The 26,885-nt window shown below is 34.2% G+C and overlaps 2 protein-coding genes and 1 pseudogene across 3 annotated transcripts; all 3 read right to left on the reverse strand.

Annotated features, from left to right (window-relative positions):
* Positions 1-7,681: 7,681 nt before the first annotated feature.
* LOC145587670 (Tetraspanin family protein) lies at positions 7,682-18,694 on the reverse strand. Of its 2 annotated transcripts, none has more exons than XM_081644382.1 (5): positions 18,376-18,690; positions 17,661-17,760; positions 16,662-16,742; positions 16,467-16,571; positions 7,682-8,221 (listed from the first exon to the last, which is right to left on the reverse strand). In XM_081644382.1, exons 1-5 carry the CDS (start codon positions 18,540-18,542, stop codon positions 8,054-8,056), a joined length of 621 nt encoding a protein of 206 aa, XP_081500508.1. In that variant the 5' UTR covers positions 18,543-18,690; the 3' UTR covers positions 7,682-8,053. The 2 variants fall into 2 exon arrangements, with proteins under 2 accessions (XP_081500508.1, XP_081500509.1); XM_081644383.1 differs by lacking the exon at positions 7,682-8,221 and adding an exon at positions 10,152-12,114 and having other exon boundaries at positions 18,376-18,694.
* Positions 18,695-20,327: 1,633 nt separating this feature from the next.
* On the reverse strand, positions 20,328-22,016 carry LOC145588730 (G-type lectin S-receptor-like serine/threonine-protein kinase At2g19130 pseudogene; annotated as a pseudogene).
* Positions 22,017-22,089: 73 nt separating this feature from the next.
* Positions 22,090-22,805, reverse strand: LOC145587671 (G-type lectin S-receptor-like serine/threonine-protein kinase At2g19130). Its single transcript, XM_081644384.1, has 2 exons — positions 22,328-22,805; positions 22,090-22,191 (listed from the first exon to the last, which is right to left on the reverse strand). The coding sequence occupies exons 1-2, from the start codon at positions 22,803-22,805 to the stop codon at positions 22,133-22,135; spliced, it is 537 nt and encodes a 178-aa protein (XP_081500510.1). The 3' UTR covers positions 22,090-22,132.
* Positions 22,806-26,885: the final 4,080 nt, after the last annotated feature.

Genomic DNA, 26,885 nt, shown 5'->3' on the forward strand with positions numbered 1-26,885 from the left:
GGAATTTTTGGGGTTTTTTTTTTCTTCATTTTTTCATTTTTATATTTTTTTTTAATTTTGAACCAATCACGTGTTGACACGTGTCATGGTTACTTGTAATAACAAGTCGTTAACTTGGTGTTGACCGGTTGGGACCATTAGAAGTAAACACATAATATAGTTGGGATTATTGAAAAATAAACCTTAGTTAGGAATATTAGAAGTAAATTGCCCATAGTTGGGATTATTATAGTGTATTTTTCAAAAAAAAAAAAAAAAAGTCAGTGTATTATGAAACGAATAGAGTAATATTTTACATATTTATTTTAATTGGTGTGTCTTGATGCGGGAGCAATAGACCACTATGGGTATTCTTGAAAATTCATGGAATTTTAAGAAAGCCTACACTATCTTTTAGTTATTATTAATTATTAGGATTTTTGCCTATGGATTTTTACCTTTCACTTGAAAGGATTTTTCCTATTTTTAGGATTTAAGAGTTTTAGCCATTAGGATATTTATTTATTTAATTTATTTATGTTGGGATAGATTTTGTAGTTGGTTAAAATATGATTAGTAGATATATTAGGATTAGGATTCTTAATATTTTATCTTATTTTAGGATAAAATTATTAGTTTTCTATCTTATCATTGTACGATTTGTCACCCTATAAATATGGGTGTATATCAATAATAGTTTAAGAATGAGAGAGATTTGTTATGGGAATTAATCCTTTGAGCGTTGCTCGTTTGATTGTTAATCAAAAACATCACTTGTTGCGACTTGTGATCATCTTCTAGTTGCGACTAGGAAGAGAACCTCTATTCCTGCGAAAATTAGAGTACTATCCTTTAAATTTTCGTGTAATTTCTTTAGTCCTTATTAAAATCCGAAGATCCAATGTTATTATAGCTTGCGAGCCTTGTGAGAGTCTTGAGAGATCCACACCATCTTGTGTACAGCTGGCCACATCATGTGACTGTGGCCGCTTGTAAACAAAAATTTAACCCATATAACACTGATCGAATAGCCTCTATAATAATACTGACCAAGTAACATTTATAACACTCCCTTTGTCCCATTTTACTTGCAACATTTTGACTGGACACGCTTGTCGATGCATATATTTGATCCTCCATATATTTTAGGGAAATTCTCAACGGCGACCCTCAAGTTTTGTAACACTGAAATGGTGACCTCCCTTTTTTTTTATTTCATAAAATGACCCCAATTAAGAATTTGTTTTCACGTATAACCTTATTTCATTAAATGGTTAATTTTAATTAACTATAGTTAGGTTTTTTTTATAAAAAAGAAAAACTTACAAAATAAAAAAGAAAACAAAACCACCAAGGCACCAACAAACCACCCACATCACCACCTCCAAACTTGCCAGCCACCATCACCACTCCCCCCTTCACTTCCGACGCCGACCTATCCTCCCTGCCAGCGCCAAAGCTTCCCTTCCGTCCGACAGCGACGCTGTCCCAACCCCACGATGCTCTCTCTCTCTCCTCTCGCTCTTCTCCTACCACCGCAACTTCCCTCTCTTTCTTCTCCGCCTAGATCGAACCCAAACCACCGTGGTTAGGGTTTCGACTGAGGTGCGACGGCTCGGGTTAGGGTTTCGAACCACCACCACCTTTATCGAAACCCTAAATAGATGGTTTGGGTTGTGGATTTGGGTTCGATCTGGGCAGAGGTGAAAGAGAGTGAGGAGCGGCGTGCCTGGGAGTGACCTAGATCGTGGGTCAAAGAAGAGAGATAGGGAGGGTCTTGGGTCTGGTACGGGTGTCGGGTTAGGGTGAGGGGCTAGTGGCGGCGACTGGGTAAGACTGAGGTGGTGGCAGCGGCTAGGAGAGCGTGATGGTGAAGGTGGCTGGTGAAGGTGGCTTGGAGGTGGCTAGTGAAGGTGGTTTAATTTTTTTTAATTTCGTTTTTTTTTTCCAAAAAAAAAAAAATAATCTAACCATGGTTTAGGTTTTTTTAACCAAATAAGATTCATTAATATCATAACTAGGATAAATTTCTTAAAGAAGGTCATTTTGTATAATTGAAAAATAAGAGGTTATCATTTCAATGTTACAGAAGTTAAGGGTCGCCGTTGAGAATTTTCCTATATTTTATTATATATTTATAAAAGTTATAAAAAGTTTATATTAAGAGACTATACATTTAAATAGACCCAAGTCACCCAACATCTTACATGACTACATTGGCTTTCATATAATAGCTAAAAAAGATGGTCAAAGTGAGATGTGTGAATAATGCAAAAAGTCAAAATGTTGCGATTAATTTGAGACGAAAAGAGTACTACTGACCGAGTAGCCCTTGAGTAACCCGTATAATACTGGTGAAGTAATCCTTGTACCACTAAACGAGTAACCCATATAATACTAGCGAAGTAACCCCCATGATAGATGATCACAACATGTGACCAACCACATATAAAAATTTGTGTATTTAAAATTATATCTACCTATTTTCATGATCTTCAGCCAAGAGTAAGCTTATTCATTCAAACATCAAAGAATAAAATGGCATTTCGTCTTGAGTTGGGGGTGTATATGAGAACATGAACATTGGTACATTTAAAAAGTTATATATCCTTTGTCTACTGCTATAATCTCTTAACAAGATACGGTCAAGGGACCAACTAATAAAAACTTGTAACCATAGAGATGGTGAGCTCTTCAAAAGAGTACTACAAGACACACTAGTTGAGACATAATCTTTCCAAACAACTCATGCAAGTGTCGAGAAATGAGTACCCACTATCTGGGAGTGACAATACTACCAATATAAAAGATTATTTGTTTTTTCTTAAAAAGGAAAAAGAAATAGAAAATTGGAAAAAACAGAAAAAGGGGTAAAAACTGGCCACTCACTACACAACGCGCGAAATCCCTAAAATCCACTCAAGAGGAGCCGACCATCAGAAATCAGTCAAGACAAAGTATACTAAGGCCCCGTTATTTAGAGATGTTGTGCTCTGCTAAGCCCTGCTCTGCTCAAAAGAAATCTGCTCTGCTCTGTTCTGCCCTGCTCTGCTCTATTTTCAAATAATAATTAATAATAACAATAATAATTAATATTCAATAATAATAATTAATATTGTATTGATGATAATAATAATTAATTATTTTAAATAATTATAATAATTGTTAATATTAAAAATAATTATAATAATTATTAATATTAATAATAATTAATATTTATTAGTCATAATAATAATTATCAATAATAATATTTAATAATTCAAACTATTAAGAATTAATATTTAATAATATTATTAATTAATAATTTCCAATAATTATAACAATTGTTTCAAAAAAAATAAATAATAATAATAACAATTAATAATAATTTCTTTTTATAAACATTTGATATTAGAATCACAATGTATAGAAACATTTTATGTGAGTATTGATTGTTAGTTCATTGAGTTAAATTATTTTTCAAATCTTTCCATACAATTTAAGAATTAAAAAAAAGAGGTTGTTTTCAAGTAGTACGTTGTATATCATTATTATTTTGAGGGTTAAAAATATATGATTAAGACATATTTATAAGTAAAATCATTATTATTCATTAAATCATTTTATTTTAAAGAGAAATTCTCAATGGTAGCCCTCAACTATGGCTTATTTCCAATGGTAGCCAATTTTTTTTTATTCTCAATGGTAGCATTGTACTTTTTAAAAGTTACAACCGTAACCTTAATTATGTTTTTCTATTAAATCTAACTTTATTTTAAATCAAGGTTAATTAAAAAAAAAAGTAAATAAATAAAACCACCCTTCCCCTCAACTACCCAGCCACTCTTCCCCCTCACTGCCTAGCCACCCCCTCCCTCCACTGCCAAACCACTTTCCCCCTCCCCCTCCACGACTCCACCACCCACCGGTGATAGATTCTCCCTACACCCGACACCCCACACATCCTATTTTGGTGTTTCCCCTACCCCCTCTTTACATGGTTCAATTTGTTCTTCCTCTTCTTCTCCATCGCCCGTCGTCATTAAATTTGCACCATATGCGTCAATGTGGTCGCCAAAGTTAGGGATTGGAGGGAGAATAAACCGGAATTTTATTTGAATTCGATGTCGAACTTGTGCAAGAAGAATTGGAGATGATTTCTGAATTCTAGGGTTTTAATTGGGGATTTTTTTTTATGTTTGTGATTGAAAGGAATTGGGAATTCATCTACCTCCATTTTTGTTGAATTTTCGAGCAATTAGGGTGCGGCGCGAGGGCTGTGATTGTGGTGTTGGTGTGAAAGCTGTAATTTGCATGGTTGCTGTTGTGGGTTGGAGGCAAGAGAGGTGGCAAATGGTGGTTGCTACGGGCTACTTAGTTGTGTATAGTTGGGTGATCTGGTGGTGCAAAGGTGGAAGTGTTTGGTTGTTGTTTTTGTATATACTGATGTTGTTGTTGTTGTGGGCTGGTTAAGTTGACTTGAAGGGGTGGCCATTGCGTGCGGTGGAAAGAGAAAAGACAGGGGGTGGGTGTACCGTGGACAGTGGAGGATGTTATGGTGGAGGGTTTGTGGGTGGAGCCTTGGAGGTGGTTGCCATGGAAGTTGAATTAAGGGGATGAGAGAGAAAATGGTTAAGAGAGAGAAAAGTGTTGAAAATAGTTAAAGTTAACAGATAGTTAACGGTTTAGAGTTAATAAGGTTACGGTTGCAAGTTTTTAAAAGTAAAGTGCTATCATAAAGAATCCAAAAAAAAAATTGGCTAGCATTGAGAATAAGCAATAGTTGAGGGCTACCATTGAGAATTTCCCTATTTTAAACTTTTTGTGAAATGAATATAAGTAAACTATTGTTTATCTTTATACTATTAACATATGTTAAATACGGTACATATTTATTTATGTTTTCACTCACCTAAATCAATGGTATATGCACATAATAATAATAATAATAATAATAATAATAATAATAATAATAATATTATTATTATTATTATTATTAATGTTGAAATCTACTCTGCTCGGCACGGCTCTACTCTGCTATCCTGAAATCTGTTCTGCTTTGCTGAAATTTAATCTACTCTGCTCTGCCCAAAAGCTCAAATGAACAGGGTCTAAGCTAGTCAACTATGAAACCCATGAGCCAACCATAGTAAAATCACCAAAACTAAGCTACCATTACTAAGAGGAGATCTCGAGATGAATACGGGATCCCATGTGTAGCGAAATTAAGCGTAAAGCTCAGATATATCTCCTTTGAATTTGTAAACTTCTGTAAATATGCCGAATTTGGATATTTGGGGGGTTGAAGACAATGACGCAAATTATTTGTCGATGATAGTTATTGTTGATTTAATATGGTAATTGTTAATTTATATTTTGTTATTGTTGATTTGTATACAATTATCACTGATTTATATACGGTTGTTGGGTATCTGATTAGAGTTTATATGTTTTCTATTTTTGGAATTTTTGTATGTTTGATATAAATGTTATCATTTTAAAAAAAAAATATTTTTAGTTTGTAATTAATGTTATTTTTTTTATGAATGTACTACTAATATTATTGATTTTTATACGTCAAAAAAAGGTTTTTTTTTTTCAGCATAGTAATTACTCTCTAAGGTTTTGCGTGAAATTTCATTTTTTTTTTCCTTAGGTACCATTGCTCAGTTAACACTTTATAAGGCTATTGCCAAATGATTTTAGAATGAAACCTCTTTAGACTTATAAAGTCTGTCTTACTGACGGCAGTAGCCTAGACTTGTATTCAACAATGTATCAAAGCTAGGCTCACTGTTTGAGACCTTTAATGGCTTAAGTACACTAGGCCAACTTATCCACATGAGGGAGAGTTAAATCACCAAACCAAGAAAACTTTTAGCCAAGGGTTGGCTCAGCTCATAATCAAGTCTAATACACCCTCAACCATATATGTGAGTCAACGATGATTTTAACACACCTACTAAAACTATGTTTAGTTCACATTATTTTTGCTTATTAACATCAAAATGTATCACTTGTTAGATTGACACCCCCAATCTCATGCCATGAAGTGTGGAGTGTTTTACTTATTATTAACTCTCATAAAAGTTTCAAAATTCCTTTTCAACATTCATTTGTTTGCAAATAATTCTTAATAGATGACTGATGTGGAGTAAACCCGAATGTTTAGAGCTTTTATGACAATTGTATTCTATCTAAACAAGTTAGTGTCAATTTAACGAGCGATACAAGTTTGTATCAATACAAGTTGGTGTCAATAAATATAACTTTGCCCCTAATTTATCTCCTTAACAAAGGGTAAACTGTAAAAAAAAATTTGTATAAAATGAAGGATATTTTTGTAATTTGCAGTCTAGTCTTCATTTACAGTCATCTTCTTCCTCCTTCCCTCACCCACCTCCATCTTCTTCATCTGCTTCTCCCTTTAATCCCCACTCACCTTCGTCTCCTTCAAACTGCTTTAATGGAGACTTGCCAACATCAACACCAGCATTTCTAGCTTTACCTAAATTAAACGATAACCCTCAAAAATAGGAGAAAATGGTTAACTCTAAAGAGTATGTGAGCTTCTCTCCTCTATTGTTTTCTCCATTAAAGCTAAGCTTTCTCTTCTTGAATTGCTTGTGAGCTTTCGACCTCCATTAATGGTGAAGCAAGAAGCTCAAAAATTCATGCCAAGTTTACAAACAGTAAATTAATTGTTTTTTTTTTTTTGGCACGAATATAGCAATGTAATTACCTAATTGCCACTAAATATAGGTGAAAAACTTATATTTTCTTGTTCTTAGCTATGCATTCTAGATTCCTATTTGTGCGTATTGAATCTCAATAGCACACGGCCATAATTCTACAGTTTCAACATACTTAACAAATATCAAAACCTCAAGTCACAACCAATATGAGAAAGAGGTAACAGTAGCAAAACTTATATGCAAATTTAACAAAACTATAATGATGAGAAAGGATGAACACATATCCATCAATATACAAGTTATGCACTAATCCAGTATGTTCTGGTCAAACCTTTGAACTCATAAACTGGATCTGCAACATCCACAAGCAGTCACACTATCCACAAAATCTTGGCGATAGTGTGAAATGTACTTGGTATATAGAATTAACGACAAGATAGGAAATAAAAAATTACAAGTATAACAGAAAATGAAATGTACTTGGTATATAGAACAAGAGATGCAACTCCAAGAGGATAAACAAAAGTGTCGATGGTGCTAGAAGAAGCAACGTGTAGAGTGTGTTCAATGGCTGTCTTGGAGTTCCAAAAGACTCAAGAAGGATAGAGAAATACGAGAGCCATCTGTACCCCCAAATATGGGGATATTGGTTAGCTCTCTATAGAGAGCCACTTGAGGATGACTCTTCGCCAAGAGCAATTTAATTTTCTTTATAAAGCTAGTTCTCTATCTCATTGCATGAGACATTGAGACATGTTCCTGGCTCTCTAATTGTTTATTAGATAACCTTAAGTGTATCTAAATGGAAAGACAGAGAGCCCTTTGAAGAGCCATGTATCAATGTACATGCTAAAAGTGACACTGCAAAATCATTAATACTACGTAGTTTGTTTGGACTTTGGAAGAACAACGTTGAAGGAAATAGGAGGGAAAGGAAAGAATTTCCTTCCAAATCCTTTCCAGCTTTGGTAGAATTCAGCTCGACAAAGAGGGAAGGAAGATGGAAATATTTCTAAAACAATGCCAGATTAAAAAGGAGAAAAATAATCTCAATATGCATTGGTTACAAAGGTACTGTCAGCCTGAATGATTAATGCAGTTCAAAGACATTAATGGGAGAACAGTTACAGCAGTAGAGATTTTTAGGCTAAAGGTAGATGCCCTCTATTTCCCCAGAACTAAAACCCTATTTGGATGGTAATCTTGCAGAATTCAAACTAGCACCAGGGAAAATTGATACGCTCACCCAAACACAACTTCTACCAATATAAAGTGGGGCTGATTGAGAAAGACATGAAAGTGACCATCAAAAGAAAAGATGAAAACAAGAGCATACAAATTTACTGAACACTATAAGACTTATCACATGATTTAACACATGATTTAACACATGTTTTATGTCACTTCTTAGGCACATAGCGAGGGTCAACAACAAGATGAGACGGATCAGCAGAGTTTCTCAAAAGAGGACGCCTAGAAGCAGCATACGACTCCTCATCACTATCATAATATCTCTCTCTGTGTGGGCCCAGAGCTTTTAGCACAACAGAAAGAAGGAATGATAGTCCCTGGATATAATAGTTCAAAATCAGTAATTGGCAGGGAGAGAATACAACAGGAAAGCCAATAAATTTTTTTTTTTCTTTGGGGGGAGGCGGAGGGATGACCACCGTAGGTATGAGAAATATATTTCAAATTCAAATCCTTCGAACAAATTGGGAAAGTACGAAACCAGAGGAGTTTTTAGTCACAAAGACAAGGAGTGCAACTGTGCAAGGGATACATTTTGTGATAAACATATTTAACACTTTAGGATCTTCGTTTCAGTAGCTGTAAAAATAGTTAATAAAGACACAATTTATGTACATGATCCATATTTTTGTTTCAACACGAACTTTTGACAACCTTATCATCCTTAATCATGTCAAATTCAATGCATTGAAAAACAATCATTTGTTATTTTTCCAGCTCAATTCCTTCTGTTCCCTAATAAAAGTAAAATGGTCAGAAGAAATTTCATTTCCCAAGTCTCCTACTCTCCTTGCCATCCCGATTGCTATTGAAATATGATTGTATGGAGTAAGGAAAAAAACTGACAAGTCAAAGAGCTCCTTTACTTCTAAAACTCATTGCAGTTTCTTTCTCAATAAAGGAAATTAAGTTTCTAACCTTTCATGACAATTGGAATGAGAAGAGAAAATGCTTACTTTGTACAGTAAATCTCAAGGTTCAAATTGAACTAAGACAGAACCACAGCTATTTCCTATGCTGATGGTTTGTCAATGTTTAGTCGGGGTGATTTGTGTCTACTTGTTTACTGCTACAAGGGGTTCAGCTATTTTCTGACAACTGGTTTGATAGCTAATAAACAGAAATCTGCCTTGTATTATGTACAGACGTGTGTTGATGATGTGCAAAACAAAGTGATGTATTGGCTTCAGCCCTGATTGTCTTCCATTTTAGGTATTTATGTATTTCTATGAACACAAAGCAATAAAAAATGGCCAACTGTGAATGGCTAAGTGAGAAAATAACAGCAAATATCAGAATTTGGAAGACTAGTGATCTTTAATTTTTTTGGGAATCTTCAAGCAATATTTATTGTTTTAACGAGCATGAACATTTATTCGTCACGTATGTTCCTACACTTCCTTGTCCCTAAACTTTTCAGCAAGTGAATGGTAATTGCAGGAGTTTCCTGTGACAAGGTATAATCGTGAAACTAAAGCTGGGATTAAAAACTAGGACAGGGTTTGCTACACAAAGAAGAGTGGACTGTGGTCAGGATATGGTATATTGGAATAAAGTTGCAGTTGGGAAGCTAGTTTAGCATATCTTCTTCCCTAGTTTGGTCTGTAGGGTGTTACAAGCACATATGCAAGTTAAGCAGTATAGTGTAACAGGATATGCAGATGTGGGATTTTACAAAGGCTTACTCCATGAGTAAAACTTATAAAAAATAGTGAATAATACTGTATGATAGCTTGGGCTGGAATAGAGTTACTATACCGAAACACAGATTCATTTTCTGGCTAGCAATTCTTAGGGATATTGTAGAACGGTGAAAGATTTCAATGATTAGTATAGCACAACTGATCTATTTGCTTTGGGATCACTGTGAAACATGTCTGCACCTATTCTTTTAAGTGCAGATATATAGTAAGACATGCCCGCAGCAATTTAGGTGTTGGTGCGAGTGAAGTGACAAAAACAGCAAATCAACCAGACTTGCAAGAGACTGACAACAACAAAAACAACAACAACAAAGCCTAAATCCCTAAAGTATTTGGCGCAGCTAACATTAACCATCATGCGAAACTGTCCTTAAGAATTGGAGTAGGCAAAATCAGTTGAGAAAGTAAACAAAGTAGAGTGCGAAAAAGAATGTAGGGCAAGTTAGATTAGAGGGGTAAAAAAAAAGAAACAAGTAGTGATAACGAAAATAAATTTAAAGAGTAATTAAATGGAAAGAGAACAAATGTAAAGGTTTGGAAAAAATAAAGAGGAAAAAGTAACTATAAGTGATGTCTTCCAAAAAAAACAAGGAAAATTTGTCACGAACCATCTTTTAAAACACTTTATTTGTGAAAAACCACCTGATATATATATATATATATATATTGACATAAGCTTAAACAACACACTACATAAAAAAATTAAAAGTAAGACTAGAGTTTGCAATCGTGGCAAGGTTGTGAGCCTTCTGGACCACGTCCCGCTGCACTTTGTGAACGCTGCACCAATCAAAGTCTGGCTGACGGATTCGATCCACCGTCCATCTAAGAGTAATATCCCGACCCTTTAAATCCCCAAGCGAGTAAACCAAAGAAGATGAATCGGAATAATAGTAACAGCACGTAGCACCCGTTTGATAGCCCATTGAAGCCCCTCCAAGCAAGCATTCATTTCCGCGTGTAATGCTGATTGTGCCAACCCATGGGAAGCTCCACCCAATGACCCCTGTTCCTCGTACTCCCCAAACTGTACTACCCAAACTCTTGTGCCTATTCCAAGAACCATCGACTAGAATAACCGTGGACCTCAACCCTTCACCCGTGTCTTGTACAACAGCTCGTAGAAACCAGGGAGGGTGGTCCGTGATCTGTTCCGGCGGGTGTAAGGATCCCAGCATAGCATATTATCTGTCCTAGTAGAAAAAATAAAAATGCCCTGTTGGCGAAGACCCTCGCAAATAATGGCTAGTATAGAAATACTGAGTGTACCTGGGACATTAAAGACCCTATTATTCCTTGATATCCACAACCCCCACAGAGTTGCAATAAAAAAAAGGTGGTTTTATGACCATGGTAACCATCCTAGCATATGAAAAGCTAGATATAGTACAAGATCCAATCTTCAAAGGATTGGTCTGCATTAGATTGTGAGTGAATTCGTAAAATTCCACCACTCCAAGCATCTTGAGCAAAAGTGCAAAATTTGAACAAGTGTTGTAAATCCTTCTCCTGAGACCCACAAAGGCTGCACTGAATATTTAATCTCCAACCCTCTACCTCTTCTACCCATATTACACTGTGTTGCAATTCCATTCCTCAGTAGTTTCCACATTCCACATAAACAGTTTCCATTTTGGCATAATATCAAGTGACTGTAGAAGTTATAACAATTTACGAATTGCTAACTCAAGCAATAATAAGGATATATGAAGGAAATACAAATATGGGTTACAACCCAGAATATAAAATAAACTTCTTCTGAATATATATAATTTCAAAATATAAACTTCCTCTTATGTCTCCTTAATATCTCTCAAATATTCTTCCTTTTCTTTTTCCTTCTTCTGCTTGCTTTCAACAAAAACAATAACTATAGATATATAACATGTCCTTTTTCTAAACAATGAAAGGATGTCATTAGTTCTAATTCTAAACCACCTCTTAAATAAACAAATTCTAAAATCCACATTCTAATAATAAATCTTCCATAATTAAAGTTTGTGAATTACAACAGTGACCACAGTATTTATTATATATTCATAATATTGTCGTGCGTATGTGGTGCAATAGACGGTTGAAGGAACGCATACCCCGTTTTGACTGTATAACAACCACACTTTTGGCAACCCCAATACAAATAGTCATCAGCATCTTGGTCCGGTAATTCCAAACTAGCAATCAACGAAGCATCTTTCTACACAAAAGCAGTATGTAGTCTAGAAAGATTCCAACTGCTACTGGGGAGATGAAATGACTCACCTTCTAGTTCTTTGCCTGTTCCAAAGTGACTCCATAATGAAATTCAGGAACCTTGCCTGCTATCCACCTATTCTTCCAAGCCAGCACCAAACTCCCATTTCCTATCTTCTAACTACAACCCTAAGAGTATTCCTCGCATTCCCCAAGAGTAGTTCCTATTCTGCACCCTAGCCGGCAACCGGCAACTCCCTTAGTGAGCTGCACACACCTTTGAAAGCAAAAGCGGGGTTCTGCGATAATCTCCATGCCTGCTTCATCAATAACACTTTATTAAAACACCCCAAACTTCGAATCCCCACCCAACGAGTCAATTTTATTAGCAATATAAACAGGCATCTTAAAACAGTTTAGAATATGGGATGCTATTTCTATGAGGACTAAGTTGATAAGAACTATCTTCTGACTGTGATAGGCAAATCGCATTCCACCCCGAAATCCTTTTCTTAATATTGCCAACTATAAATTAAAAGAGCGTACCCTTCCGCACAACTAAGTCAATAAGGGCACCCAAATATGACTCAAATTGGGTAACCTGAGTCATTCCCAAAATACTTTTGAAGGAATTCTACACTGTGGTAGGAGTATTTGGGCTAACCTTGAAATGAGACTTACCAAGGTGAAGTTGCTGGCCTGAAATATATATATATATATATATATATATATATATATATATATATATATATATATATATATATTGTAAGAACACAACTTAGGCCTTTTTCGTAATTGGCTGTTTAACTTGGCTTGTTTGACTAGCTGTTAGTATTGATTGTTTGTAGTGGTTGTTTGACCATTTGTTGTATAGCTATAACTATGCAAAATTACCTTAAAGGATATTATTATTTGTTCTTATTCATTTATTATCAGTATTATTAATTACTAAGTACAAGTTATTAATTTTTAATTATTAATTACTAATAAAAAATACTAACTATTGACTATTAATTACTAATTATTAATTACTAACTACTAGTTATTAAGTACTAATTACTAATTACTAATTATTAATTAATGATTATTAATTATATATTACTAATTACTAACTGTTAATTACTAACTATTAATTATTGATTATTACTTCCTCCGTTTTTAAATACTTGCTCCACTTTCCTTTTTCGGCCGTTTTTAAATACTTGCTCCATTTCCTTATTTGAAAAGTTTTTACAATATTTAATTCATTTCTTTCACCTAGTGGACCCAACATAAATCATATTTTATTAATATTCTCTCTCCTCCAATTCTCTCCATTACTTTTGCTTTTTACAATTTTTTATTCTTCCACCTACCCCACTACCTCCATATTTTATTACTTTCTCCAATTTCTCCTAAAAAACTCCGCGCATGGAGAAATGGAGCAAGTATTTAAAAACGGAAGGAGTAATTACTAATTATTAATTATTTATTACTAATGACTAATTATTAATTGTTAATTATTAATTATTAATTACTAGTTACTAACTATTAGTTATTAATAACTAATTACTAATTTTTATTATTAATTACTAATTATTAATTACTAATTGTTAATTATTAATATTGGTTATTACTAATTAGTAATTAGTAATTATTAATAATTAATTATTAATTACTAATTATTAATTATTAATAATTAATTATTAATTACTAATTATTAATTATTAATATTGATTATTAGTTATTAATTAGTAAATAGTAATTTTTTTTTAAGGAATAGTAAATAGTAATTACTAATTATTGATTATTAGTTATTAATTTTTAATTATTAATTATTAATTACTAAGTATTAAGTAAGGTTAAAGAAGTAATTTGTTTAATGAAAAGTCAAAAGCCAAAAACAAAAAGCTAGTAAGACTAGCTTTTTGTTTTTGACGGAAAAGTCTAGCTGAAAAACTATTTACCAAACATGTATTTTGGCTGTTTCATCAAAAAAAAAAGCCAAAAGCCAATTAAAAAGCCGGCCAAAAGCCATTTATCAAACGCCTTAATTTAATTTATTTTTTTTCCAAGATCACACCTTAGGCCAGATTCCGGCATTGACTCTGTTTTTGAGGGTTGACCACCTCACGTGAGGGTCACATGCTACCACAAAACAACCTCCCTTTAATTTTTACCCTTTTTTCCTTCCAATTAACCTTTCTCTCTCCTCTCGTCTTCCTCTGCCCTCACAATCCTATCATTTTGTTACTCTTTAAGTCACCTAACTGGTGTATCACTCGATCTCTATTTTACATGACCAAACCACTTAAGCAATTCTCCCTCACCTATACTCAATAGACGTAAGTAGAGTTACCTATTTATGATACTCTCAAATACGCGTAAATTGTAATACGTTTGAGGTAATTTTGTAATACTCTTTTTTAGGGAATAGTATGTTATAAACAATACACTCTAATTAATATAAAAGGTCTTCTTTTGCTTGAACGCCTTAATTCCATAAGTGGAGTCGGCTACATGAAACAACCTCAGGTTTTCCTACTCTCAATCATTGTGGTTCATGTCAAGCGATGTGACAAAGTTTTACACAGACTATCAGTGGCGTACCGAAACCGTCCTTTATCAGCTTAGGAAAATTGGTATGAAAGACTTAAATTGGGTGTTCATTGGGGGGGGGGGGGGGGTATTAGGTAACCTTGTAAAAGAAACAAACAGGAAAGCAAAAGAAGGAACTCCCTCCCCCTCCTCCCCCCTAATAGCCTCTATGGTGTTTGGTTGAAGTAATAGAGACAAATAAACAAAGCCCAAAGAAGGAACCCCCTCCCCCTCCTCCCCCCTAATAGCCTCTATGGTGTTTGGTTGAAGTAATAGAGACAAATAAACAAAGCCCACCCTTAATGATTTATTCTTACTCTCCACCACCCCTACTTGTTAAATTCTATCTCCTTGAGAAATCAACTTACGCCAACAGAAGTATTAATACAAAATACGTTAGCGAGGAAGGGGAGTATTAGGTGACCCTCATGTAACCCCCCGCTCAATAAATATAGCCCAACCTTCTTCCTAATTCATGGTACTAAATCTCGGCCGCATCACTTGTAAAGAAATTCGAGCTCACTACGACCTACTTCCTCCGTTTTTTAATAGTTGCAACACACCCTTTTTCATGGTATTTAAGAAAAGTGGACCATGAGATTATAATAAGGGTAATAATACAATTAAAATGAAAGAGGGAGATTGTTAAGAGTATAATTTAGTGGATCATGAGATTATAATAAGGGTAATAATACAATTTTTGACATAAAATACTTTCCAATTATAGTGTGTTGCAACTATTGTGACATTTCCATTTTAGGGAAGTGTTGCAACTATACAGAAACGGAGGAAGTATATTTTAGGCCGCAACAGCCGCATTCCACTTTCAGTTCCGCAAAAGTAGTTACGTGTACCACAATCACAACTGCATCTTAGATTAAAACCATGTCCTGATTACGTCATTCCTTAACCAATCCTTTCTAGGATTTCCACACATCCATTGCAACATATGCATCAGCTTAATATTCAACTAATGAATATAACAACAGATTCACAAATACTCAATTCAGGAAAACAGTCTTGCGCCACGAAGGCTACTTGTATGTATATCAGACATGAAGAGCTAGAAGTAATGCTTATTGGAATGCTAATATTCATGCAGTAGAGCATACTGTTAAGATTGTAAAAAGTCTTAGAAAGTTGACAGCTTGAAATACAATAGGGCAAATAGTGAGTAGTATAGACGAGGGGATTGATCCTGTATGTTTAACTTGTATAGCATAAGTGTTATAACGGTTGTTTTTTACATTTCTGACCTACGGGATGACTCTGAAAGTTTTTTTTTTTTTGGGTTCTTTTTACAAGATGAATTTATACTGAAAGTTGTGATGGGTCATTGTAATCAATAAAATTCATATACTTACACTCCTCCCCCAATTCCAAAAAAAAATGAGGGGCGAAGGGAATGAGAAGAGAGGGAGCGCTGCATCTCAATATCTTGATTTGAGAAACACCACAGTTCATTATCAAAGGTTATATAACCTAATTTCTTGCGACATCCTCTGTACCCCTTCCCGCCCTTCTTCAGAATTCACTTCAACAACATTTTGCCATCCTTCTTGGGAATAAGACCTTTGTCAAAACGAGGACAAAAGAGACCACAACAGGTAATTATTGAGATACATCATTACTGGCAAAGGTAATGATTGCAATCAGACTTGTGTCAATACATGCAAAAGGTTAAACCCAGTTTAAAATATTCTTAACACATTATCTTTTCGAAATCTCTGAAAATTATTACCATAACAATCAACTCGATAAATGAAACTTCAAGCATCCCTATTCTAATGACGAGGAAATTCCTGAATCAAGACACTAGAATATGTCAAATCTTAACTGTATATACTAATACTTTAAGGAGAAAATAAAAATTGACACGTTAAAAGGTAATTTCCTAGAACAACTCAGATAAGCAGATTACAATTTACCGCTGCTTGCCATTATTTGTCTTTAAGCATCTACATATAGAAAGAAGTCATCTTGATTCATGCATAGCAAGAGGCAACCAATAACAAAGAGGGAGTATTAATGAATGACGGATACAGAATGATAAAAGAGAGAGAGAGAGAGAGAGAGAGAGAGAGAGAGAGACCTGTACTGCCAGAATTGACAAGCCAATCCATTTGCAGAAATCAAAATTTTGCCCAATGAAAACTTTCAATTCATGCAAATTTCCAGTTGCATCTTTTGGGAAGTCCTGTTACATAGAGATATTGAAGTACTTTCAGTATTTAATGCAACAATTTATGTAGATCAATATAGAAAAGGAAGGGTTTGAGATAAACACCTGCTCCCATTTACGGTTCAGGAACACATCTGCAGTTATAACACCTTCCAGCACAAGTAGTAAGAACATAAACATAATGTACTACGGTATTTTAAGGCATACAATGATCCATGACATACAATTTCACCATGAAAAAAAAAAATACGTTGTATTATATATTATAAACAGTCAATGTCACAGACAAAAAAATAATGCTTCAATAGTTAACCATAGCACAAGAAATTTCACAACATTTCACTTCACCACACATGACATAAATCATTACATAATTTGCACAAACATCAGCAATGCGATGATTTGGTAATCACAAAGAGTCAGATCCCTATTCATCATCAATAGTAAATTAAAATTAATAAACTAAAGTACAAAAGATCCTTGCTAAACAGAAATGAAATAGATAACCCCAATTTCAGGAAAAAGAATAGCTGATTCACCAAACAGAAATATAAGACACCAGCTCATTGATATAAAATTGTGTCAATAACCTCACGATAAAGCACCTATGGAAAAACAAGTAGAAAAAAAAATGGTGCATAAAGGTTAATTTCTTCTGTAGTGAAGAATATTGACACTAAAAAGGCTCTCAAGACAACAATAAGTGGTCAAAAGTAGGATTAAGCAATTTCAGTAAAAAGAAGACCCAATTGATCTTAAGAGTCAGTTAAACAGCTTACAGTGTAGATGGTATGGGATTCTAAACATTACCATGATTAACCCTTAATGTTGCCAAAAATGAATGTTATCCGAAAAAAATCTTTAACAATATGTAGTCTGTTAGTTATTAGTCTGTTACAGCCTTTCTATGAAAATAAATGCGCAATACCTCAAGTATATAGTTCTCAGTTCAGAATCCAACTACTGTTAGGAGGCAATAATTCGATACAATAAATTACCATTTAAGCAAACCACAGAGTAATTTCAGCAGGAAAAGAAAAGAGAAAGCTAGAAAATCCACTGCTCAAACTCATTAAATATAAATCAATATATATATTAGGATACTAGATATAAGCAACACCCATTCAAAGTCTCTGCAGCAATATGACCAGAGCATGCAACCACACAAAAGGTAACCCCAAGTCCCAGAAAGGTATAGATGAACCTGCAAAAAGTACGATAAATAAAAGGCATAAGTTTCACACTGCGAAATAAAAACACGATGCAAAAAAGGCATAACTAATTAGCATACAATCACATTAAGTCACTAGTAGATAGTGTGATCAATGTTTTAGTAAATCCTTGTTAATCCAGTATCATAGAACACGAAGACATCAACCGGTAGATAACGTGATCAATGTTCTGGCTAATCCCCATTAATCCAATATCATCAACAAGTAGAGATCAATTGATATGCATTCTCTTGGTCTATTTCAAAGCATTGCCACACTTCACTACTTCATAGCAACTTTTACATCCATGTTGCCAAATTCTAATATAAGTCTATGTTATTATACAACTTTGTCATATTTTATTCAGCTTTTCGAACTTGGCATACAAAATGTTCAAAAGAACAGCTAATCAAAATAAGCAATAAAAACCCAAAATATACTTGAAATATAGGGAGCGAGCATCTATCATGTACCCGGTACACCTAGACCTACATATCGATATCGTAAGTTAATGTTGACCCAAGAAAATATATGAGGACATTTATACTTCATAAAAATGCATCCCACAAAATGCAGAAATGTTTAAAAGGAATTGAAAGAGAAATAACCATGGAACTGGATAGTCCGAATCATCGAACGGAGATTGACCCGTTTGCCTCTGCCAAACCCGTATCATCCATAGACTATAAATAACCATAGCAATCCCAGCCATTCCGACAATTGCATTAAACATTTTCATCAATGATTGGAAAAAACTTCTGATTAAGCTTCCCATATCTTTTGCGCTAATTCTGAAAAGTGAAAACCCTAACTCTGCAATTAATTAGGAAAATTATGAATAAGTATCTTACAATTGATAAATAGATTTATCTTGTAGAGAAAACCTGAATCTCAATGTCAAGGATGAGCCTGAAATAGCTCGGAATAGTACTAAAGAAAAAGAGAAGTAATGTTAAAAGTTGGCATTTACTCTCATTTCCTGCTAATTATTGGGGAAGCGCCGTGCAACGGCTAAACAGGTGACCTCGCATTCTGGCAATCCAAAGTTCCATACCCACACCTGATGACCCAACTCGAATGATCTAACCCATGACCCAAAATTGAACCCAAAAACATCGACACGTAAGTGACCCAAAACCCAAACTTGACCCAACCCGATCCTAACCCGACACCCGAACTGATCTAACCTGAAATTGACCCGAAGTGTTTGGCCCAAACAAACCCGATAACCGAAATTGACCCGAACAGACCTGATATTCGACATGCCCTCAATTTAAGTTACTCTATAATTGAACTAAAAATGTCTGAAATAACTGAAATTGTTCATCTTCAACCGTAGTCAAGCTCATAAACCAAATTGATAATTCTTATTAAGTTATTATACAATAACAAAATATAAAATTATTGGTTTGAACTTGATCCACAAATGGAACAACCTGAACATCACCGGACCTGATTTTGACCCGACCGGAATATGACTCGAACATACTTGACCCAAAAATGGTCTGACCCGAACATACCCGATCCGAAATTGATCCAACCCAAACTCAACCCGATACTTGTCCCGAATCATTCTCAAAACCCGAAATGACCCGATTCGACCCGTATCCGACCCGAAATTACCCAACTCATACTCGACCCGAATGACCCATTTGCCAGGTCTAACCAGGCTAACAGTCTAACATGTGGATGTGGCACATCATTTTCAATTCTAGTTGATAGTTGGGTTGGATTAATAGGATAGCGGGTCGAGATGGATTAGTTAGAAACAAGTTTATTTAGATGGCAGGTTTATTTGGGCCGGATGTGAAAATTAGTGATTAAATTCAGCTATTTATTCGCGTGTTATTTTTCTAAACGAGTTGAGTCATATTCAAGTAGTGTTGTACATTTGTAGGTGATCAAGTTAAATCCGCTTTGGGTTAAAACAATATGGGTTGAATACGGGTTTAGTCGGGATGAAGAAGATTCAACTTCATACGGGGTTAGGTCTTAAATGAGTTGGGTTAATGGGGGTTGAGTTGAAATTGTTCATTTCGCTAGTGAATCGGGTCAAATCATCTGTACCGATTGGATTGTACATGGATTTAATCTAGTTACAGACTTACAGTTGTATATTATGTCAAATCTTATATATATTGGTCGGGTCATCTCAAGTATTGGCTTAGGCATTGTTCACTTTACCTTTTTTTTTTAACCGAAATTATTTTTTTTAAAAAAAATTTAATTGAAATTGAACTATTTTTGCAAAATTTAAATTATTTTTACCGAAATTATATTATTTTTACAAATTCACTACTATATATTTTTTCTAGAATTACTCATTTTTGTTGGTTAAAAATTAATTTTACTAAATCTCTATTATTTTTACTAGTTACTAAAAAAATAGGTGCTTTGATACAATAAATTGCAAAAAAACTGAGCCATTTTAATTCTGTAAAAGATAGCTTAGAATGTCACTTAGTTTCATAGAAGAATAGACCATATTTATTGACAAAAATTCATATGAAAGCATTACAAATCATGGCTAAAAAAGCAATACAATAGTTATCTGATGAACCTACTCTTGAGAGGCAACAGTCATATATGTGGAGGTGTCCTGACTATCAGAAGTAGCTGATGCAAAGCCAGTAGTTTCAGTTGTATACTGACTTGATGAGAATTCACTGAGAAATATAGGACTTTCTGCATTATTCCCAAACATTCGGAGAGATCGTGGGATTCTAGGCATATCAACATCCAAAAATCCTTCGAGAACCTGTATAGCCTGTCCCATTGATGGCCTCTCACTCTCCTCATCTTGGATGCACCAGCATGCAAGTTTGCAAATTCGTAACACTTCATCCTTTTCAGCATCTCCTTCTAACCTCGGGTCTAGAATGCTCAAAATATCTTCTCCTTCAGTTAGTTTTTCCATAGCCCAAGTCGGGAAGAAATCAAACCTTCCTTCACTTGCAAGTTGAATGTTTCTTCTGCCTGAAATAAGCTCAAAGAGCATCATCCCATAGCTAAAAACATCAGCTTTTGCTGTTATTGCGTCTCCTAAGATCCATTCTGGCGCTAAGTAGCCTCTTGTACCTCTGATTGTCGTCAGAACACGACTAAACTCCCTTCCTACTAGCTTTGCCAACCCAAAATCTGCAACTTTTGGACAAAACTCAGCATCCAACAGAATATTTTCTGGCTTAATGTCACAGTGTATAATACAATCCCTGCATTTTTCATGTAGATAAGCCAATCCCCTTGCTGTTCCGGTAGCTATTTGATATCTCATTCTCCAGCTCAGAATCTGCGAGCTTTCACTTTTGAAAAGATGAGTGTTCAGTGATCCATTAGGCATATATTCGTAAACCAATAACCTCTGAGAGCCTTCTGAGCAAAACCCACAAAGACGAACAAGATTAACGTGCTGTATTGTCCCAATTGCACTTACTTCTGCTCTAAATTGCTTCTCCCCTTGAGTATGATTGACACTTTCAAGTTTCTTTGCAGCTACAACTGTTGAGTCTGGCAAAATTCCTTTAAACACAGATCCAAAGCCTCCACTTCCGAGTTTCTGAGAGAAATTCTTGGTGGCAGATTGCAGATCTCTATACGCAAATCGTGCCAATGAGTGCTGCATATTTTTTGTAGCTATGAGCAAGCGCTGTCTCTTTCTCCAATAAACAGCATAAACCAGGCCAAATAGTGCTACCAACCCCATACCTAAGCCTACTAAAATACCAATGACTATTTTCTTACTCCTGCTTGTTTGGACATCTACATCTGAGGCTGCAAGCCTAATATGAAGATTTTTACCACTATTGTAAGAAAGTTGTCTCATGTTCAAGAGGTCCATAAACCAAATGAAACAACAATTATCATCGAATGCATAAGCAGTACAAGAGCAATTTCTTAAACAAATTGATTCACATTCTGTGACATTAGAAGCTGAGACAGAATGTGGATGTTCCGGTAATACTTTATTAGGACTTACCAAGAACTTGTCTCCATTTTGGCTACCATCACATGATAATTTTGTCTTCCGAGCACACCCACCAGAATAATCATTCAAATTCCACTCAGTTGCTGAATTTGGCTCAAAACCTTGCAAACAATGACAATATGGCAGAGATGATTGGTTACAAATAGCGAAAGTACCACAATACGAATATACATCACACTGCTGTCCGGGCTGTGACCAAAACAAAACCCATTGCTGGGAATTTTCCAGCCATGTAAGCTTCTTAAGCTGTCCTGAAACATCCATGACTAACCTTGTTACAATGGAAGGGTTATGAACAGAATAAGTTATGTAACTCTCATTCTCATTATCAACATAACTGAAGCTATACAGCTGTGTTTTCAGAAACCTGAGTTCCGGAACTAAGCTAAAAATCCTCTGTTCAGGATCCCACAGGCCACTAGTCCAATATTGCTCAGTTCTGTTCCACATCATAATAAACTGATTAGCATTAGGATCGCGCTCTACAGTAAAAAGACCTTTCCCAGGATCCTCCAAGTTCTTCCAAGATGTAAGAACTTGACTCGACTTTGAAAGTTTATTCAGTCCTAGCTTACCATCAGGCATAAGTGTATCAGTTGGATGATCAAAACTCTGCCAAAGAGAAGAACTTGAATTAGACCCGTCCCTTATAACAAGATTCCCATTATCTAGCAGGACAGCCTCTACAGGTTTAGAGCTGTTGTACTTCAAGTTTGTGGACCAGATTGGTGCCTTAAACCCTTCAGTAACAAGAACAATGTTACCATCACTCGAGATTCTTAGATTCGATGTATACTTGTCAGAAACCGGCTTATCTCTATTAGCAACCCAAATAACAGCTTTTCCAGGAATTTTGTTATACCATATGGCTATGTAATAGTTGGAAGTGTTATCTGGTTTGTGGAAGCCTAGCTCGAACAACCCTGTCGCAGAAACAATCGTTTGATCCCCGGTTAGATACCCGTTTCCAGCGATAGTGTCAGCTCCATAACATGAAAGAATAAGTAGATAGAAAACAGAAAAGACAATTAGTAATATGTTTTCAACATTCATGGTTGAATAACAAGTTTTACACTAAATGACTGAAGTTTATCAGTACAGTAGAGGCATTTTGTTCATACTGCAACTTCAGTCACTTACATAAGTGTAAAATGTTTCTCAAAGGGATTCTATATTTGCATGATTTTATTGTTGTGAATAAGACTTGAAAAGGTGATCATGTGATAGGGTCTAACAATGTACCTAATCAAACACTAATTTGGTTTAGCTGATCTTTTCGACCGCGTTAAGCTGTGATTACTTGCCTTTAAAAGTGTGTTATTAGCATATAATATTTGTGATTTTTGACTTACATAGCACAAAGTATTACCTAATCTTCCATAGATTGGATGTAAGTTTGACTACCTGAATATCTTGGCTGGACAAAAGGAGACCCCTGCCGCCCTGCGTAACCTTTTTTATATTGTAAGATGTGTGAAAAGGCATTAAAAAAGCACTACAGGAATTAAGCATAGTTTTTTTTTTTTAGTTTTGAATAATAAGTACACACTTCCGAGGGACGACTGACCTATCGGGAATTCCATATTAATATTCATGATTGACAAACTTTGTCAATCTAAGGGCATTTATGGTATTTCATCCTATTAATTTGAGGATATGATTGTAAAATCCACCTACTCAATTGGATTACTTCCCTTGACTATGCATCCACGTACGCATAGGCTTGCATAGTTGGACTACAAGGGTTATAACACCATGCCGTTAGTCAATGATAGTTTGAAAAAATTAAATGTTGCGATTTTGTTTTAGTAATGGGCACACACATGACATAATTTGATTTGGGACAAATTAGGCATTTGATTTAATGAAAACATCCATTAAGTAAAATTGAATTCAATATTATAGTGTAAATTTAGGAGTATTGTAGTTTAATTTGTGAATTGTGCACAACACAATTGACTTATATCTTGACGAAATGAAATATTATGTATGTGTTATGCAGGATGTTTCTCAGATCCTTGGTACACGATATTTGCTTATGAAATAAGTCTTTGAGGATACGACCTCCCAAATGTAGATGGTGATTTGAAAAAATAATCAAGCAATTGACTAACAAAAAAAAAAAAGAAAAAACACTTTGAATGTTTTGGTTTTTGTTTTGACCTGTTGGGCATTTGATATGCGATAATTTAGCAAGTGAAACTGAAAATTCTACAATGTCATTCTTTAAAAATGACACCATAATTTGCTGATGTGGCAAAATATAATTGGCCTATATTTTGTATTTTTATTTTGAATTATTTTTAATGTCCACAATGTATTAAAATTGTATTCTTTTTTGTATTATTTTTAATACATGTATTTTTTAAGAAATACATAATTATAAATTATGAAAATGTATTTTTATAATATAAATTAATTTTCAAATTTATAATTATAATTAGAAATCATCCTGATAAAAATTGTTCATCATCATCGTTCATCGTCATCATTGTTCGATCGTCATCGTTCGATCATATGGTTCATCATTGTTCGATCTTTGTTGGTCTGTGTTCATCATTGGTCGATCGTCATCGTTCATCATTGTTCGATCATATCGTTCATCATTGTTCTTCAACCATGTCATAGATTAGCCCCCTATTCCCAAATTCATTGCTAGTTGTTGATAAATTTGCAAATCCCAACTAAAATCGTGATAAAAATTCGAAAACAAATTGTGTGTGTTGCATTTTGCTTTTTTTTTTGGCAGTTTTTGATTTTAGGTTTTCGTTTGTAAAAAAATCTCAATAACAATCTCATTTATAAGTATTTGCAAAAGAAAAATTCCGCTTTAAATGGTTTGAAAATATGATTTATGTAGACTCAAATTGTGCAAATTTGTCAAAGAACAAGGAGGATCAAGTTTGTAGAAGATAAAGTGGGTCGAATTTTTTTACATACCGCAACGCCTGTTTGATCTTATAAATGTAATTAAGTTTTCTCGAAGTTGTTTGTGGGTTAGGTAATGACTTAAACTATGTTTGGTCATTACATAGGATTTGATAAAGAACAATATATAGCTAATAACAAAAAAAAAAAAAAAAAAAAAGAAATAAAAAGGTGAATAAAAGCTAATGACAAAAAAAAAAAAAAAATGGTGAACAGTAAAAGCTAATTTTTGAATTTTTTTGGTAAACTCTTATGCGTGAAGGTTTTTTGATTTTTTTAAAAATATTCTCTTAAATGTCATTAACGAATTTTTTTGAGAGAGAATATTCCTCTATAAAATTGCTAAATAAATGGGCAAATCATATAACAAAGCTATATTTGTATAATTTTGTAAACAAAGAAATAAATATATGATATATAAAAATGGCAAAAAAACGGATACGACATGTAATTGAACAATGATAAAAAGGATGGGTCATAAAATTATGGATGTAGATGTATACGGGCATACAACATGTAATTTAAGAAAGTTATCATTATTTAATATAAAGCTAAAAAAAAAAAGTGAGTAAAAGCAAATTAGGAATTTCCCAATATTATAACAACTAATTTATATGCCCAAGATTTCAAAAATACTTTTTCCAAAATATAATAAGATAATTATCCCATAAATATTTTTTGCTCAAATGATTTAGTAAAAATTCCAAAAATATTTTTTCCAAAATAAAATAAGATAATGATCCCAAAAACATTTTTTTGCTAAAATTATATGATAAAAATTCCATAAATCATTTTTTTGTAATACGATTAGCATACAAGTAGATTCCAACTACAAAATTAAAACTAAAATTTTAAGGTAATGACCTGACTAAATACAGATGATTACCTAACCACAAACAGAGTACAAAAATTGTAAAACAAGATTCCGGATCAAACAGTGCGGAAGAAGAAGAAAAAAAAACAACTTGGACTCTAAATCGATGAGCAAACCCTCGTTATCCATTCATCGTTTAAAAAAAAATGAAAGATCTGAATTTTACATCATCATAATACACGTTCCTAATGCTTTTTTCAATCTCAAAACTATCAAATAATGTGATTTTTACATTAATCAATATTATCAATCGAACCCTAAAACAAAATTTGTAAATGAATTTGGACGGGATTTTGGACGGAATTTTGGTCTGCGTTGCGAATAGATTATACAAGATTATGGGAGTGGTTAATTACTATCATGAATGAAGAACAATGATGAACAATGATGAATTTTTTAATTTCTAAATTTAAATTATAATTTAATTTTTGGAAATAATTTTAATAAGAGTAAAATAGATTTTAAAGATCTATAATTATATATTCTTTTAAAAAATACATATATTTACAATTATGCATACATGTATAGTATATTTAGGCTTTTAATAAAAAAATCAATAATGGACCAATCATAACATGACACATCATCATGTTATAGTGTTTGTAGGCGTCATTTGAAGGAGCTTGTTTAAAGGGAGTCCCGTTATGCAAGAACAATTGCATAACGAGGGGTAAGAGTGTAATTGCACTTAATTTATATTTTGATTTTAGAGTAGTACCATTGAGTGATCAATAGTATCATTGGGTAATAAAATAGTACCATTGAATATTTCAGTGGTACTATATATGCATTCAGTGGTACTAACTACGTGCAAATATAGTATCACTAAATAACTAATGATTTTATATAAACTTTCAGTGGTACAATTAGAAGTGGTCCCACACATCTTTCTCTTTCTTCCTTTCTTTGTTTTCCATATGTGACTTTTAATATTTTAGTATTTGTTATGCATTTGCAAATGCATAACAACACTACATTAGCACTTCCTCTCATTCAAAGCGCGCCTACGTAAGCATGTTGTGAATATGCTTGATGTTTTGGGTGTTTTTGTCCCATCGGGAGAGTTACAGCTCGAGGACTGATCCGTTTGCACCTGTACCTGCAAAACAACGGAGACTCCGGGTGGTAGGAGCTTCGCCTCCGACGATCAAGTTAGTACTTGAATGTGGGTAGGAAAAGGTGCGGAAAATGAAAAGTGAGATCTTCCCGGATTCCGAGATCTGGTGCTTCTCTAATGTAAGAGAATGTAGGGTCTGCTGTAATAATTAATTCCTGCCCCGAAAATGGGGGAATCTCCCTATTTATAGGGTCATGGGGAAACGTGCCCCTGA

Source organism: Chenopodium album, chromosome 17 (assembly GCF_948465745.1).
Source record: "Chenopodium album chromosome 17, dcCheAlbu1.1, whole genome shotgun sequence".
Classification (NCBI taxonomy): domain Eukaryota; kingdom Viridiplantae; phylum Streptophyta; class Magnoliopsida; order Caryophyllales; family Amaranthaceae; genus Chenopodium; species Chenopodium album.

What these genes read in the sequence shown, in the direction of transcription:
- LOC145587671 (XM_081644384.1), bottom strand. Translation starts at nt 22,805, where the DNA reads ATGAATGTTGAAAACATATTACTAATTGTCTTTTCTGTTTTCTATCTA. An exon ending in TGATACACTTATGCCTGATG is followed by an intron (nt 22,192 to 22,327) that starts GTAAGCTAGGAC and finishes GATGTGGAACAG; the next exon opens with AACTGAGCAATATTGGACTA.
- LOC145587670 (XM_081644382.1), bottom strand. Translation starts at nt 18,542, where the DNA reads ATGGGAAGCTTAATCAGAAGTTTTTTCCAATCATTGATGAAAATGTTT. An exon ending in TCGGACTATCCAGTTCCATG is followed by an intron (nt 17,761 to 18,375) that starts GTTATTTCTCTT and finishes TACTTTTTGCAG; the next exon opens with GTTCATCTATACCTTTCTGG. An exon ending in TGAACCGTAAATGGGAGCAG is followed by an intron (nt 16,572 to 16,661) that starts GTGTTTATCTCA and finishes TCTATGTAACAG; the next exon opens with GACTTCCCAAAAGATGCAAC.